Below are 18,678 nucleotides of genomic sequence, written 5' to 3' on the forward strand. Positions count from 1 at the left end.
TAGAAACATTGAGGGGAAAGTATATATATTTTATTTATTTAAATACTAGCAGTAAGTATGAAGTGTGTGAAATCATCAGTGCTCTTACATTTTGCAACAGTGTATTTCTAGGTATTGCTGGTGTTCTTCTTACAAAGTTGTCTTGGAGAATGGATTTTGTACTTATGTAAAATTATCTTCCTTGAATAACTGACCTCCATCCTCCAAGTTATGCAGTTTCTTCTGTTTGTACTTGGAGAATATAAAGAAAAGAAATAACCTGCTTGGAGCTATTTTCTCGGAAATAACACTTTCAGCGTCTAATTCAAACATTTCCCTTAAGAGATGGTATCTATAGAATTTTCGTATTCATTTTAATGATAGATTATAAATGCATGCTGGTGAGGATAGGAGAAAAAATAGAGACCCTGGAAAACAGTTACTCTTCATGTTTATAATGTTAAGGATGTGATATTGCACTTTGATATTAGGAGTATGACTGAAAATCTAGAAGGAAGTATAATAAAAGCAATGACCTTATCACCATAGTATTTTTAATACATTTCAGCTAGGTGAAATTACAAATGTACGAAATTCTGCTTAAAGCATCAGGTATTTATTTTGAAAGATAGTGCTTGGTAAATAAGAAACAATAAGTCATATAAGAAACAAGAAGCCATGATGATAAAAGTACACATTGAATATTTTTCCAGTTAAAATATTTTTTAAGATGAATAGCTAGAGTTCAATTATGCTTTTGATGAAATGTTAAAAGGTAGTCAAAGGAAAGAAGATATTCCCAAAAAGAGAGAAATTAATTTCTAAGTAAATAGCTACAGGTTTAATTCTGTAATATCTTACCTAGACATCACAGTTGGAATTTGAAACAATGAAGACCACAATCTGCCAATGAAATATTTATTCAGACCATAAAATGAGTTATCAAAGTTTAACATTTTTTGAGCTTTAAATATCATTATCTTATTAATATAAAATGATTTATATTAGTGCCGGGTATCTAATTAACTCATGACTGCCCAAACATTACAATTGCATTGTCACAAATAATTTGCCTTGCATTTTATTTGTGTGTGTGCATTTGCATATGTATCTCAATTGTGTATTTCTTAGATTAATATTAAAATTAGTTAGCAATCCCTGAGCTGACTCTCCTTTCAGGCAGCTAAAGACTTTGAAGGCAAGAAGCCAGCACAGGATTAACAATTTGTCATGGATAATCCACAAAGTAAATAAACCTACTGTGAATAATAGAAAGGGAGTTAGACTTGTAACATAGGAGCTATTCAAAGTTAATTCAAAGCCAAAGTCCTCCATAGTAAATTCCTTCTCATTATCCAACTGCTAGAATAGACTGGCATTGATTAAATCTCTAAATAGGGAGGCATTTGTGCATTGTCAATGTTTTACCACCTTATCTGTAAACATATAGACTTTATCTTCTTGATAGCATGCTGATAATGTAGAGGCTTGAGCAAACCAAGAATGTGAAAACTTCACCATGGGTGTTTAGCCCCCTTTCAACTTTCAAGTAAAAAAAAAAAGATCAAAACATTTTCTGCATTGTACCAGATGTCATTTCTAAAATTCCTATGCTGAGATGGTAGCTTAAATAAATATTATGAAAATGAATTCACTCATTAAAAGGACTTGTGTGGTAAGCTAGTGTTAAAATAACAAGGGATTAATAACAGCAAATTGAATATTTGAGTTACTTATAATGCAGTATTAGCATTTTTAGCCTAATAATCTCATCCAGATAGTAGTCACTTTTCCCCCAATTAAAATTGTACATGTTATAGATTTTGGGTTTGCAAGGTTCTACCAAATTATACAAGAATTTGTTACTTAATCCAGACCAAGTATTGTTAATAAGATACTAAGATGTTAAATACGTTCCTTTTTTTCCAGCTACCATGACATTTTATTTTCATAATACGACTGTAATTGGGTTTGTAGTATTTTAATCATAATTTTATATGGGCTTCTTTTTCTGAATATGTTTCCTATTTTTCTAATTCTAGGTTTCATATACACTGGAGAAGTTGTACATCGAATGCTAACAGCCACACAGTACATAGCACCTTTAATGGCAAATTTTGATCCCAGTGTATCCAGAAATTCAACTGTCAGATATTTTGATAATGGTATGTATTGAATAGCCTATTTTTTTTGCTGCATGTGTATTTTTAAACCTCAAGCATCAGATTCCTGTTAATGTTTTTCTTAATTGTTTATTTTTTGGTGTGTAAACTGCTTGATGCAAATGGTCTGAGATGACAAATGTTATTCTGCTAAGATTTATAAAGTACACAAATGGCATTCATTCATTCATTCAACACGTTTATTAACATCTACTATACACAGTAAAAATGAGTTGCTGTAGACAAGACCTCAGACAAAGCAAATGAATTTATTTGATGCTATTTCAATAAGTCAGTTTTCCAATTTTCCCATCAGAAATAATGGAAATAAGAATAATTTTGTTAGTTCTGATTTTCCAGTAGAGGGAGGTGGCATATATTGACATTAAATTTCCAGAACTTATGACTCGTATGTATCCATAAGATGAACACATATTTTAAAAAGTATAAAGTAGTTAGTTGTGGGTAGTTCAACTTAAGAAAATAAAGTTTTCTTAACTTTAAAAAATGAGTGAGAGCCTGTTAAGATTTATCAAATATACCAAGAGCAATATATACCTGCTATTACTATTTTGGGACATATAAAATAGAGAAAAAACTGGAATATATCATTAAGTGCTGCCAAAATCCAAGCAAGAAATTCAAGGCGTTGGAGACCTAAATGAGTTTTCATCTCAACATCTTATTGAAAGCTGTAACTTTGGTAGAGAAAATAAATTATAAGTAACAAAGAGTTTATATTTGAACAATTAATTAAGTATAGAATTTTCTGTGTATTTAACATTCACAAATGATATTTATTTGTTCAAATGACAATTTTATGCCTGCAAATAATACAAGCAATTGGGGTGAACAGAGTTATTTCTACTCTTGTCTTATTTGTGATGATCAAGGAAGAAATTTGCTCATGGTTGGAATAGACTTGATGGTAGCTGTAGCCTTGGAGAAATACGATCATTTTGCTCAGAGCAATCTCCTGACCAGTGTAATGAAAGCCATTTTACAGGTCGAAATAGCACAATGAAGAAACTAAACATAGTTAGATATTCACCTTAGGAAATACACTTTGAACAACTTGAGTAACACCAAGATATGATCCAATATAAAGTAACTGTAAATGTTAGCTGTAATAATGATTCATCTCTATTATTTTAAGAACTATTATATTCTCTTCCATTTTTTAAAAACTCATGAGGTGCTAACACCCAAGGATGTGCAAGTAGACTGTAAATACAGTATTCTTGAGGCAAAACTGCAGCCAGAAACTTATCTGAAACTTGCTCTATCATTCCAATACAAAATTGCCTTGGGAATCTATCCTATGGAAATAATAAAAGATTTAGTGAACATTGACTATTTTCCAAGCTCCGACATTCACTAGGTGATATTAGAGTCATTTACTCATGGGCACATGATTCTAATGACCAAGACTTTATACTGTTGCTATCAAAATCATAAGACATATTAAATAAGTCTCTCTACATATATTCTCATATACCTTGTTCCTAGGTAGCTCTTAATATTTGAATTTTACTTGCATTTGAGTGATTGTTAAAAATTGATGTATACTACTCCAACTTCTTTCTTTTAAAGAACTCTAGGTTCTTTAAAAACAAGGACTGTGGCTATTTATAAGAAATCATTTTATCTCCAGTATCCTGTATAGATACTTAATAGGCTGTAGGTCCTAAATAATTATTCAATGAATGAATAAAAATAATTACATATGTAAACTGAGTTTTTATTTCTGGGAATTGTAAAAGTATTAATACTCAAGAAAGCATGTATTTTTTACCCATTGAAATACCTTCTGTGTAATGACTTATTCCATAGGAATCTAATATTGAGGAATATTGAGTTCAAACAATATGATAATGAAAGCTTGTGTTTTATTGAATGAATGAAACACTTTTAAATACTGTAAGGCTCTTCACAAAGCCCTTTTAATACCACAACAACTTGCTGAAATATTTTCAAGTTTGGCTAGAATCACTGACAGGATACTTAAAGATTGGAAATTCAACAATTTAGGAAAGCAGACTTCTCTAGAGAAGACAGCAGCAGGTTAGAAAATTTAAATCAGCAAATGTTGAGAGAGCTATGCTATTACATAATATAAAATTTAGCACGTGCAAACAGTATGCCTTTTTTTTTTTTTTTTTTTTTTTTTTTTTTTGAGACGGAGTCGCGCTCTGTCTCCTTCTGTTACCCAGGCTGGAGTGCAGTGGCGCGATCTCGGCCCACTGCAAGCTCTGCTTCCCGGGTTCACGCCATTCTCCTGCCTCAGCCTCCCGAGTAGCTGGGACTACGGGCGCCCGCTACCACGCCCGGCTCTTTTTTTTTTAATTATTATTTTCAGTAGAGACGGGGTTCACCGTGTTAGCCAGGATAGTCTCGATCTCCTGATCCCTGATGCACCCGCTTCGGCCTCCCAAAGTGCTGGGATTACAGGCGCGTGACCCACCGCGCCGGGCCAACAGTGTGCTTTTTAGCAACCTGCTACTAACAAAATATTGGGAATCTCTCCCTCAGAATTTGCATTAAAAACTTTAATTTATATAGCCCTCTTATTTTCATAAATAGTCAAGGGTAACTATATTTTCTTGTATTTAATGCCGGAATCGCTTGAAGGCAAAAACTGTACTCCCCATGTTACAGGAAAGGAAACGGTTTCATGCAGATTAATTGTGTCCAAGTTCACATGGAAAGTTTTTTTTTTTTTTTTTTTTTTTTTTTTTTTTTTTAAGCCCCATAAAACATAGATATTTTATTCCAGCTTAGGAAACGGGGGAAAAAAAAAAAAAAGAGGGAAACACATCTGTTCCACACACCATGTTAACTGACATTAGTCTGGGAAAGCTAAGCAGAAATATATGTTTATATGTATAAATATGTATGTCTTTATGCAGATTTTAATCTCAAGTTCATGTCTTCATTTTTTTTTAAAATGCCAAAGTTCATCATGCAAGCTAATACTTTACCTAAGTCTCCTCAGAATCATTTAACATTGTTTGCATTGCATTCAGTTTGTCTGTTAACCACTTATGTAATTTATCAAATTGTACATTTGGATATGTAAGGGAAAAACTTGGTTTAAGTAATACTCTATGTATCAGTTACCCATTACATGATTTTTTTCATCATTATTTGCAACGTCACTGCAGTCTACTTCAGCTTCTAGTGCTGTACATATCTATATCTTCTGGGTACTGCCCGTGATCCATGAGCTTGGGGTCAGGCATAAACTGTGTTGCACCTGAAGTGGATTCTGATTTGGTCTTCGCTTCAGAGCTGAGTTCTGTTGGCAAGGGCACTGAGTGTTTCAAGACGTCAGTTGTTTTTGCAGGTACTTCTATTTCGACAGAGGATCCTAGCTTAGTTTTTTCTTTATGTTTAGGGAGGACTCTTCTTTGCTGCTTTTTGTCCACAGTGATTAGCTCCAAAAATTTGCTGGCTTGTAGCATATATCTTTTTCCCTGTTACTTTGCTCCTAAAGTGGCCAGTCCCAGAGGATAAGTAATTTTCTTAAACTTGGAACCTTTTCTCGCTGAAATGGGAAGAAAGTTTTCTTCAGGTGACATAAGCATCTTTTCCAAATTGTACTGTATCCATTATCCCATTTTTCACAAAGACATAAACACCCTTGCACCAGCCAATATAACAACCAGTTGCAGTCCGGATGGAAGCAAAACCCATTGCTCTTCAACATATTTAGACTGAAGCGGTGGTGCAGTATATATAGGGAGCTGCTTTTTCACTAGCTGCTTTTTGGATTCCTCCTCTTTGACTGCATGTACACTTACAGATGCATATATCAGACCTGCAGGCATGGTTGTCAGTTTTCCCATCCTGATGGCCGCCATGTCTACGACCTTTCCGCCAAGGTTTTTTACATGGAAAGTTTTATAGAGACAAGGTGCGAGTCTAAGTCTTCTGCCCTCTGGTTCATTGTTTTTTTTTTTTGTTTTTTTTTTTTGTTTTTTTTTTTTTTTTTTTTTTTTGAGACGGAGTCTCACGCTGTTGCCCAGGCTGGAGTGCAGTGGCGCGATCTCGGCTCACTGCAAGCTCCGCTCTCCTGGGTTCACGCCATTCTCCTGCCTCAGCCTCCTGAGTAGCTAGGACTACAGGCGCCTGTCACCACGCCCGGCTAATTTTTTTTTTTTGTATTTTTTAGTAGAGACGGGGTTTCACTGTGGTCTCGATCTCCTGACCTTGTGATCCGCCCGCCTCGGCCTCCCAAAGTGCTGGGATTACAGGCTTGAGCCACCGCGCCCCGGCCTGGTTCATTGTTTTCACTGCATCACCAGAGTGCGATAGAAGCTAGAGGATAAGGGAGAGACTAGAGCTTGAGGGTTGTAGACATGTGTGAAGGAAAAAGAAGCTAGGAGGCATTTCACAATTAGAAAATTCCTATACTTATAAAATCATGGGAAGTTTCCTGGCTATTGTCTTCTTGCTCTTTCCTTTTCTTTTTTCTTTTCTTTTCTCTTCCTTCCTTCTTTCTTTTCTTTTCCCTTCCTCCCTTCCTTCCTTCCTTCCTCTTCTTTCTCTCTTTCCTTCTTTCTTTCTTTCTTTTTCCTTTCTTTTTTCTTTCTTTCCTTCCTTTTTCTTTCTTCTTTCTTCTTTTTTTTTCGTTTGTTTCCTTCCTTCCTTCCTTCCTTCCTTCCTCCCTCCCTCCCTCCCTCCCTCCCTCCCTCCCTCCCTCCCTCCCTCCTTCCTTCCTTCCTTCCTTCCTTCCTTCCTTCCTTCCTTCCTTCCTTCCTTCCTTCCTTCCTTCCTTCCTTCCTTCCTTCCTTCCTTCCTTCGTCCTTCCGGGACAATATAGACACAGAGATGCCCGTGGAAGGAAGAGATCTGGGTGGTCTTCACTCATAGCAGTGATAATGGCTAAAAGCACCAAGGTCAAGTTAAAAAACTTTTTTTTTTTCTTTTCTACTTTTAAAGTTTTGCCTCAAAGTACATTTCTATACTTCAACATCCTTTCAGGGCTTACAATTGAATATTCAAAATATTTGAAATAAAGTGTCTATTTAAAGCTGTCAGCTATCTCAAGAGATATTACTAATAGCACCAAATAATTACTGAAAATTAATTCTTCCATGCAGTTGTAATTTTTAAATACATCAGATATTTATTGCTGGGAGATAAGATTTGCTCTTTTAGTTCTATGATTTTCATTTTCAACACAGCTTTTTTGGGCAATAATTTTTTTTTAATCAAACGGAAAAATCTAACAGAGTGAAGAAAAAGTCTTAGCAGCTCTTTTCTTTTTTAAAAAAGAGAATACACAATGTCAGTTAAAACAAAAATGTGAATTCTCACTGGTAACTATTAAACTGTTTCAGTTTTTATTTCATGTCAATTGTTTATAGTAAACACTGACAGAGTAAGTTGGAAGGTAATATACGGCACTGAAGTTTCATCCCAGTGTACTTCAAGAGGCTTCGAAATCTTAGCCCAGGGCCTTTTGAGCTTCTTGCAGCCTCCTGGAAGAAACACAGCAAAGACAGAAACACAAGCGTTGTGAACTCAAGGAGAAAATTCCCATTAGTGTTAAAGGAACTCCTTCAGTGTGGAAAAGTATATTTCTAAGTATGGAAAAACATTTTCAGGTCTTTTGTACGTGGTCCTAACTTTTTTAATGTGCTTTTTTTCTCTCTCAGCATTTGTCAAATGTATTTGAAGTACATTCAATCCACTTGGGCTGCATTTTGAAAGTGGCTTATGGAAATTTAAGCAGACAGTATCTATTAACATTAGATTAATAAAATTCCAAAGGCAAAATTCCCCCACACTGTGTTAGCTCAAGTATTGACCTTAGTATGAGGTTATATTTTACTAAATATTTAGACTACTCAATCCTTTAAAGAAATTCCAAATACTATTTCAATAACAGAATTTGATTAACCACATAAAATTGAAATCGTACAATCATCAGATTTGAAGGCCAGATGCAAAAACATTTTTGTGAAAACTCCCACCAGAATTGATACATATGTTTTTCTCATTGCATTTCTTCTTTTTACAATGGGTGTATAGGCACAGCACTTGTGGTCCAGTGGGACCACGTACATCTCCAGGATAATTACAACCTGGGAAGCTTCACGTTCCAGGCAACCCTGCTCATAGATGGACGCATCATCTTCGGATACAAAGAAGTAAGTGATGTATTGATAATTTCTTTTCCTTCCCCTTGTTCTTGACTGCTGCCTTTCCTCCAAGTGTCAAGAAAGGGACATTTTACAGCCATGATCCTCGAATCATTTTCTTGCCTCTTGGTTTCTTTTGCTTAATTTCTTTCCCTTCCCCTTGTTCTTGACTACTGCCTTTCCTCCAAGTGTCAAGAAAGGGACATTTTACAGCCATGATCCTTGAATCATTTTCTTGCCTCTTGGTTTCTTTTGCTTAATAAAAAATGTTTTGGTTAGTTTTAATCTTCTGGGTGCATTGATTGTTAGCTCTTTTGTTTTGTTTTCTGATATTGTTGGCATCAGGACCCATCAATTTCATAAAATTGTTGAGTAATTATATTGAGTAATTATTGAGTAGAGTGAAATGCATCTAAGAAAAAAACATCCAATTTGGAGGAATTTCTCATCTAAATCTAAATGTTTGTATTTATGTATTTTGTTAGTTTTTTTTTTTCACCTTGTTGATTTCTGTGTTATATTTTGGTTCTAATTTCAAAAGCATTTATAGAGACGAAAACTTATGTGGCTCAATGACCCAGTACTGAGATAGTTCCAGGAGAGCTGAGCTTACAATCCCTTTGACTAATGTTTATTGAAACTGGATAGGAAAGATAAATTAGAGATCTAAGTGACAGAAAGAACAAGGGAATTTAAACTTATGGTTTGTTTCATTTTAACAAACTGACAAAGTAAAGAATGAAAATTTACTAAATTGTAGCCTTAAATTTACAAAATATTTAGACTGGAATAACTGTGTGTTTGATTTCCAACTCTTTTGACAAAGTAATTAAGACCTGTTGGACTAAGAATATTAAAAATAAAGTTCCAGGAACTACAAATGTAATGTTTTAGATAGTCTCTAATTATGAGAGAAACCTGAACAGTGAGAATTAATAATGAGCATTATTAACCCATAGGTTAATGGATATTTATAATAATACAGACTTGATATCTTATGTTCAACTGAGGGATTACTTTTTCCTTGAGAAATGAATCCCAGATTATAAAAGGAATATTGAGGATCAAGAAAGAATTCACTTTGGTCAAATCTTCTGAAATTCATCTATTCCGTAAAATGTAGCATAATTTAATTACAATCAAATAGGCCAACTCTAAAATTTATGTCAGATTTATATAGCCCTCTTATTTTTTGTCAGATATGTCAGATATTTCTATTACTGTAAAAACTTTTTAATGAAATTTTTCATTTACTTGGGGCAATTGAGTAAGTAGGATATAATTATAGACTATGTCCTACTTGGTGTTTCTTTGTCCAAGTGTATGTTTTTTTTTTTTTTCAATTTTTATTTCAGGTTCAGGAGTACATGTGTAGGTTTGTTATACAGGGAAACACATGCCATGGAGGTTTTGTTGTATAGATTATTTTCTCACCCAGGTACTAAGCCTGGAACTCAACAGTTATTTTTCTTTCTTTCTTTTTTTTGAGATGGAGTTTTACTCTTGTTGCCCGGGTTGAAGTGCAATGGCCGGATCTTGGCTCACCACAACCTCTGCCTCCTGGGTACAAGAGATTCTCCTGCCTCAGCCTCCCTTGTAGCTGGGATTACAGGCATGCACCACCATGCCCAGCTAATTTTTGTATTTTTAGTAGAGATGGAGTTTCTCCATGTTGGTCAGGCTGGTCTTGAACTCCCTACCTCAGGTTATCCTCCCGCCTTGGCCTCCCAAAGTGCTGAGATTACAGGCGTGAGCCACCGCACCCAGCCGATAGTTATTTTTTCTGATCTGCCTCCTCCCACCTTCCACTGTCAAGTAGGCCCCAGTGTCTGTTGTTCCCTTCTTTGTGCCCATGCGTTCTCATCATTTACCTCCCACTTATAAGTGAGAACATGTGGTATTTGGTTTTCCATTCCTGCAATAGTTTGCTAAGGATAATGGCCTCCAACTACATCCAGGTCCCTGCAGAAGACGTGATCCCATTTCTTTTATGGCCTCATAGTATTCCATGGTGTGTGTGTACCTGATTTTTTTTATCCAGTTTATCATTGGTGGCTGTTTAGGCTGATTCCATGTCCTTGCTATTATAAATAGTACTGCAATTAACATACACATGCATGTGTCTTTGTGGCAGAATGATTTATTTTTTTTTTAATTAATAGACTTTATTTTTTAAGAGTAGTTTTAGATTCACAGCAAAATGATGCAGAAAATACAGAGAGTTTGAACATAGTCTTCTTCCCCTGCTGAACATCCTCCCCCATCATCAATGTACCCCACCAGAGTGGCACATTTGTTGCAATAGATGAACCTACATTGACATTGATGCATCAATGTCACTCAAAGTTCTTAGATTACATTAGAGTTCCCTCTTGATGCTGAACTTTCTAAGGGTTTTAAGGATGTATAATGTCATGCATCCATCATTATAGTGTCATACAGCATCCTTCCTACCCTAAAAATTCTCTTTGCTCTACCCAGTTTTTTGTTTCAATAGGTTTTGGGGAAACAGGTGATGTTTGGTTATATGGGTTTATATTCCTTTGGTTATATACCCAGTAATGGGATTGCTGGCCTGAATGTAGTTTTACTGGTAAGGTTGTGGAGAAAAGGGAATGCTTATACACCGCTGTTGGGAGTGTAAATTAGTTCAGCCATTGGGGAAAGCAGTTCAGCCATTGGCGATTCCTCAAAGAGCTAAAATCAGGGCTATGTTTTTATATCAGAGCCCATCATATTTTTATGTCACACTCCCTGGACACCGAGAGAAAAATTCTCAAAAGAACTTACTCATTTCTAGTTTTCATTGCAATCTAGTATATTGCTGGAACTGCACAGTGATGTTTTGAAATGTTTGTTTTCAACGGTTTCAACCAACACTGGTCAAGTTTCTGGAAAGACACAAGGTCAGTAAGTGTGAGGACTTAGGTCTCACCAGCTGGAGGCTTTGTCAAAACAGAAGTGTGTGTTCTTATTGTGGTTTCACTTGCTAGTCTTTATTATCGAAAGTGTCATCTTTCTTTACACTGTTCTCAAAGGGTATCTCACGTTGCAGAGTAACAGTTGATTCTTCCTATTCTCTGGTCTAGGTTGGTATTTTTAAAGGCCTTTTCTTCATTTTAATCAAAGAAAAAAGTTCCGTTATGGTTTTCCTGTTTTGTTATGGGGAATTTCAAGATGACAGGCAAATTTAATGCTTTCTTGATATTCCCAGGCTCTTGTCGTGAAGAATGTCTTCCCTCTGCACTTGGAGTTCAAAGAAGTCGTTTTTACTTTATTATTCACTTTACTTTAATTTGCCTTTCAGTTCTTTCTTTGTTCTAGATAGAAAGCAGTTTCTACTTTTCTAGTCTACCGCTTTTTTCTTCCCAATAATTGTTATATATTTTATTTTGCTAAGGCAAATTATTATTTGTAAAATTTGTCATAAGAGAGTCCCCTTGCATTTGGGGTGACAGCTAGAAGCTCCTGGTACTGCTAGAAAAATATTCCTAATCACATGATAGCATAAAATAGTAGTTTGTGTAATGTATTATCATTTTCAAAGTACTTTCATATGCATTATAGCGTTTAATTCCTCAACAATTTCCTATAGCTTTAATATCCTAAGCATTTTACAATAGCGTTGGTACATTGAAGCTGTTCAATAAATGTTTATGACTTAATTATGGAAATAGATCATACATGATCATCTTCATTTTATAGCTGAGCAAGCTAAGTCAGAGAGATTAAATGACATACTTGAGGTCACAGAGCTAGTTAAGGATAAATCCAGAATTTAATTTGATGATCCCAAGACATCTCAACCATTTTCCCTGCCTAAAGAGATTATGTAAAACAATTCACAAATCTATGTCTCATTTGTTTTTCCAATAAGTATTTCTTAATATTGGCTGTTTAAGAATCTTGCTTGTTAGACTTTGTCATATCACACAATTACAAGTATAGATAGGAGAGGTATTCCTGCTTCATTTGGAGAGCTAACTAAATTCTAAGAACATATAATTACAAGGAGTAAAATGTTCTGTTCCTGTCCAAGCTAAACTTACTGAATTATAGATAGGGAAGTAAGTGTAATTCTTTCTGTAATAAGTTTCTTCTAATAGGCTAACACCAGCTTTGTTTTGTTTCATTATGTTTTATGTGAATAAGAAGAAAAATTCTGATTTACACAAAACCCACCACCAATTTGGGACTTGTTTAAAATTGTAAATTTTAATTACAATTAAATTTTACTTTAAAAGGAGTAATGGATTGAATGAATTCAGTTAGGTAAATTTCATTTTCAATGCCCTCATTCAATTTATCTCAGTATTTAAATGTGCCAACCATGCTAAGCACGTACATGACCTCCAATCCTTTCATGCTGCAAATATTGCCTTTTCTTCAATAGCATGATTTTTTTTGTAGTGCAAACTAAATGATGAATGATCAATAAATAAGAAAATGCATTTACAGTTGTAACAATCTTGTTTAGAGTGGGATTGAAATAGGGAAGTACGACTGCTGCTTAAAATAAGAATGAATACAGATTTGCTCATAATATTCAATGTTTCTTCGCCAATACTCTGTTGTTTTCTAGAATCATATTGGAGAGAAGACTTGTGGAGGCATGGATTCCCTTAAATAATTAAGTTATTTTTCCTGAGGTTGTAGCTCCTGTGTTGTTTAACTAAAGATTCGAAATTCTGTTTTAAACTATAGGCCCTTATTGTTACACAGCTGTATATTTTAATTAACTTCAAAGATAGAGTTTGCTTAGAATTCAGTCAAAATACAAAAAGAATATTTTTTAAAGTTCTTTTTCTCAAATTACCAACTGTTCATTATAATGCATTTTTCAGTTTTAGAGTATCCAGTTTTTTAGATAGATTTAATTACCTATGAAATTAACTGTATCATCTGTTTCCTTGACTATATTAATAACAGTTATTTTAAATGTTGTGACCAATAACTCCAATATCTACACGTCTTATGGGTCTGTCTCTATCACCTGTTTTCTTTCTATTTCCTGTAGATTTTTATTCATTGGTCATGTTTCTTTGCATGCTAGATGATTTTTTAAATAAAATATTGGACATGGTTTACAAAGTACCAAAGTACTTTGAGGATGTAGATAATGTTTTCTTCCTGCAAGTCAGTTTACTTTATTTTTTTGGCAGTTAGTACAGGACAGATTACTTTAACACTGTGCAGCTAAGCCCCTTCAAAGTTGAGCATCAGTCCTTATGAGACCAGAATATTTCTGGTAAGCCCTTACTCTTCTAGTCCTTCAGGGATCTCCACTAAAGATCTGGATTTTTACTATGGACCTTTTCCTTAGTGCCCCTGAATGCATGTATTTTTCTTCAGCTCCATGAGACAGCCCAAAGGCTGTGGAAAGGCAAATCATTCTTACCTGTGATCACAAGTGGCTGTGATATGATTGATATAATATGATGTGCTAAGCTGTGGAATCAAAATGACTAGCCAGGAAAGACAGTCAAGGATATAAAAATGAACCACCGAACCGTTCAGTCGTGTATTGAAAAGAAAGTGTGTAGGGTAGTTACTTAAACTCTCTGGGCAAAGTCAATGACACCTTCTCACTCTCTATCACTTGCTTGTAAATTGGCAAATGCTTTGATGAGAAAAGTGGTGTTGGGTTTATGTCTGCGTTTTCCATTCTTTGGGATTTTGGCTTTTCAAGACCTTGCTCTTTGATAACTACCTGAAGTTTTCAACGGAAGCTTTCCATAGTTTATTCACATTTCCTGCTTGATTCAAGTAGTAGAAATGATCTTAATCTTGTATGCCATAACCAGCAGTGAAAGTCACATTCACATTTAACAGTAACCTCCAAAGTTGATAAAATCTGGCGTTTCTTGAGCTCTTCATATATGCCAGCCACTGACCTAAGCATTTAAAATAAATTATGTATAATTCTCACGAAAACCATGAATAGCTACCTTGGACATTTACAGAAAAGGAACCTGAAACACTCAGAGGCATTAAGTAACTTTTCTAAAGATATGGAATAAAGATTTATCCAAAGAAATACGACTCTAAAGCCCAAAGGCCTAGCTACTGTACCAGAATGCCCTCTTACAAACTTCCTTTTCAATAAGTGACTGAATCAATTTATTCATTTTGATATCCTTGACAGTCCTCCTCGGCCAGTCATTATCATACCATAGCCTAACATATCATATAAGAGCATATCATGGCCAGCAAAGGCTACCATATTTGGGAGCAAAGGGAAAGTTTGCCTATCTGCAGCATTTATATTATTAATCTATAATTTTTTTAAATGAAAGAACCTGTACATAGGCCAAAAAATGGATCCTTTCTTAAATACATGGAATTTGGCAACCAAACTCTCATTTTCCTATTCTGTTAGTAATTAGCTATAACCCTAAATCTCGGCGTCTTCATATTAAGTTGCCATTAAATAGTGATGACTTTTTGCTTGATTACAATAGATATGGTTCTAATATTTCTGGTCTATTGATAATGTAACAAGGAAACTAACAATTCTCAAAAAAGTATTGTATTCCAGTGGCCAGGCGTGGTGGCTCGCGCCTGTGATCCGAGCACTTTGGGAGGCCGGATCACTTGAGGTCAGGAGTTGGAGACAGGCCTGGCCAACATGGTGAAACCCGATCTCTACTAAAAATACAAAAATTAGCTGGGCGTGGCAGTGCATGCCTGTAATCCTAGCTACTGAGGAGGCTGAGGCAGGAGAATTGCTTGAACCCTGGAAGCAGAAGTTTCAGTGAGCAGAGAACACGCCACTGCACTCCAGCCTGAGCGACAGAAGGAGACTCTGTTTCAAAAAAGAAAAAAAAAATGTATTTCAAAAATGCTGGAGATTTGAAATAAGGGTCTTTACAGTCCTTGATGCTGTCTATCCTAGAATACTCTTACTTTGTAGAAGTTGCAGTTTCTCTGACTTTTTAAATCTCTATTCTCATTATATACTTGGCATTTATAATCACTCTGGACACAAACTATGGATGGATGTCACTCTTTTTGTGTCAATTGCAAACTCGGGTCCTTTTTTTTCATTAGCTTATGTAAGGGATAAAGATAGTCACTAGGTTAGGAAACTGGTAATTTAAATAAAAATGTCATATAATCCTACTAGATGGCAATAGGAGAAAAATCACAGAAGTGGCAGGCTCAGCCCGCGAGTCAGCCTGTTCTATCCATTTTCTTGGTTGAATACTTTACCATCTCCTTCAGCAGCAAATTTTAGAGGAGGTCAATATAGAGGAACTTTACTGTTTATGAAGTAAAATCACTTTTTAATCTACTCTACCATTTAAGTGTTTAAACCTAATGTGCCTTGGTGTCACATTTGCTTCTTCTATGGAAGAATGCATAGTTAATAAATCACCATTGCCAATTAGTTGTAGGTTTCAATGGGGCTCTTAATGCATTTTAAAAAAAATTCTTTGAAGATTATTTCTCTTATTTAAACTGTAATGACCCTTCACTCATGGTTAGCAGCCAGAAAGCATTAAAAGATGAACATTGGCTGAACTTGTGGAATTTATAGAAAAAAGGTAATTCAAGAAAGTTAGAGAAGGCCAAAAAGAACGCAACAGTGAGACCACCACCATTTAGATATAAGGTAATTTCCTTCTGTAACTATTGCTACGTCTGTGAGAATACTTGTGTGAATACAGTATATACATCCAAGACATTTGATAAATGTGTGAGCAGAAAAGAATAATATATACGTACATATATATCTAATACAAGGACAAGAAAACCAGGTAGAATAAAATGCTGATTTAAAACTCTCAAGAAATAATTCTAAGGAAAATGTAGAGACAGATGTTTTGTATCATAGGACTTCCCTGTGTTTTAAACAACTAAAGTATTAAAATTTTATCTACACAGTTTTATTTGAGATCTAATTCATTTGCATTCGTAGAGATATTTTACTTTTTAGCTATCTCACATGTAGAAGTGCCTGACATTTTAATTTTTGTTTACTTTTCCTAGTGTAAGAAAATGGTAAGTTGGATTATTCTCCCTTGATAATGTTCCAATGACAAATCCTGTGTGTAAAAATAAATAAAGTAGCCAAGTAGAAAGATCAATGTCCCAGAGGAAATTATTTTATTTTATTTTATTTTACTTATTATTATTATTTTTTAAGACAGAGTCTCATTCTGTTGCCCCGGCTGGAGTGCAGTGGCGCGATCTCAGCTCACTGCAACCTCTGCCTGCCGAGTTCAAATGACTCCCATGCCCTAGTCTCCCAAGGAGCTGGGATTACAGGTGCCTGCCACCATGCCTAGCTAATTTTTTGTGTCCCTCCCAAACCCAGGGTGTAGACTTTCTTTAATCTCCTTTCTTTTCTCTTGATGTCTAATTCCAAAACCATGTTTAGGTAAGTTTCCTTATCTAGCTATTGTCCCAGGTAAAATCCACACCAGAGTCTTGACTACATTGAGTGCAATGGCACAAGCTTCTTCAAGTGGGCACCCTGCGTCACTGTCTTTTGTATGAAGCTCAGACTCTTCGTGTGCCAATTCCATGTGAGCAGTCTTAACTCAGAGGGCACACTTTTTACTCTGTGTATGTTTTTATGTTTTATGTGTACACATATGTTTGTAAAACAGATATGTTGCCAACATCTAAACATTAAAATATTTCAAGTAAAAATGTAGATTTGCATTTTTTCCTTGAGGACTCAGAAAGCCCTGGAAGCCCTTTGCTTGCAAATATTGCCTGGAAAATTCACTCAACGCGTGCACCCTCCAATTTCTCCCTCATGAATTTCTTCTTTCTTACCCGAGGCACACAGTAGCTTATGTAGAAAGGAAGTTTGAAACCTCTGTTTTAAAGTGGAGGTGGATTTTACTTATCACCTTCATGCTGTTAGTTGACTGCTTCCAGATTTTCTACAGATTATGATTGTGGAGATGGGGGCAGGAGGCATGTTAGGAATTGATTGTTTGATGATAGCTCACCTTGACTTTCATGCTGTTAGATGCATTGCTCAATACCTGGCAGACGAGAGTTCAGGAGCTGTACACTACAAAAGGGTTGAAATAATTGTGCAAATTGTTACTGATACTCCGGAAAGCAAATGAATTTTTACATTGTCAAATTTAACTGAAAGCCCTTCTATTCAAGTGTAGTTTACGGATAACTCAGCATTAATATTTTGGACTTTATATGTTTGTGTTTGTTTTTTAGAGACAGAGTTTTGCTCTGTCATCCAGGCTGGAGTGCAATGGCATTATCACAGCTCACTGCAGCCTCCAACTCCTGGGCTCAACTGATTCTCCTGCCTCAGCCTCCCAGGTAGCTGGGGCTACAAGTTGTTATTTTGATAATAATAAAAGAGATCACGACTCTTAAAAATTAGATTCACTGCTGATAATACTGAAGCCAGATCAGATACTTAAGTAAAATGAAGGAGAAAGTTAAGGGTTACAGGCAGATAAGAATGGGTAAAACAGAAAGCTTTGAGTTTATTGTGGGATTTTGTTGTTGCTGTTGTTTTTAATATTAAGCTACTAAACACCATATTGCAGATTAGCAAGGAAACAAAAAATGAGTTTGGAGTAATTCTTTTCCAGTTAAGGTTTGATAGGATATGATTCACATCTTGGAACACATACTATACAATCAAACCCTTGCTGAGATACTGTGCTTCCTAGTGGATAGATAGCTGGGCCTGTAATGGAAACAAATGAATGTTTTGGTGATGTTTTCAGGGCAGAACAAAGAGGAAAATAAAATTCCATTAACCATGACTTAAGCGGCATGCTGTTGTCTCCCTAGTTTAGAGACAGATGTAAGAACCTCAGGTTTAAGGGATTGTGTGGGGTTCCTGTGTGCTGGAGAAAGATACCACAGAGTGGAGAATAGAGGAGCTTCTGTCTTTGACTCTCCTTCCAAAGGCCAGTGTGCTCTGCTCTACTTTTGCTTACCCCTGACATCTTTTCCTGCCTTGATTTTGTGTAGCGATTGCAACCACTTTCTGCTTCTATGCTTACTTTGCTTTGCTTTAATATCTCGGTTATATAAAAATGTATACCAAGTAATAAACCTATCTCTAGCTTGTTATATAGAGCAAAAATTATACTGCTGTTTAAAAGAAGTATTCATGAATGCTTTTAGGGGTCAAAATGGAAGCATATTTTAGCCAGTGTGAAAGCTCCTTTTATTTCTATCCTGTGGAGAGAATGTAATTGTAAAATCAATTCGCCAGAAGTGTGCAATTCAATACAGATCATACAGAGGCCCAGTTAAAATTCAGCTTTGCTTTAATCTTAAGAAGGCAACTGTTACAGACACTTGAAAACAATAAAGCTACACTGTTTTAAAAATAAAAAAAAACTTCTGTAGTTTAGAGTTTTTATTATTTCAGTTTGGCTTCCTGA

The 18,678-nt window shown here is 35.4% G+C and overlaps 2 protein-coding genes and 1 pseudogene across 2 annotated transcripts in view; 2 read left to right on the forward strand and 1 right to left on the reverse strand.

Annotated features, from left to right (window-relative positions):
• PLXDC2 (plexin domain containing 2) overlaps nt 1–18,678 on the forward strand; it is a 468,121-nt gene that overhangs the window by 323,582 nt on the left and 125,861 nt on the right. The window contains exons 6-7 of the mRNA XM_050804055.1: nt 2,022–2,144; nt 8,181–8,299. Coding sequence (XP_050660012.1) covers nt 2,022–2,144; nt 8,181–8,299 — 242 coding nt within the window. The remainder of the gene's footprint in view (nt 1–2,021; nt 2,145–8,180; nt 8,300–18,678) is intronic.
• LOC126962727 (60S ribosomal protein L12-like) overlaps nt 1–18,678 on the forward strand; it is a 990,727-nt gene that overhangs the window by 31,755 nt on the left and 940,294 nt on the right. The window lies entirely within an intron of this gene.
• LOC126962722 (MICOS complex subunit MIC27-like) lies at nt 5,312–6,032 on the reverse strand (annotated as a pseudogene).

This window comes from Macaca thibetana, chromosome 9 (genome assembly GCF_024542745.1).
Source record: "Macaca thibetana thibetana isolate TM-01 chromosome 9, ASM2454274v1, whole genome shotgun sequence".
NCBI classification, from domain to species: domain Eukaryota; kingdom Metazoa; phylum Chordata; class Mammalia; order Primates; family Cercopithecidae; genus Macaca; species Macaca thibetana.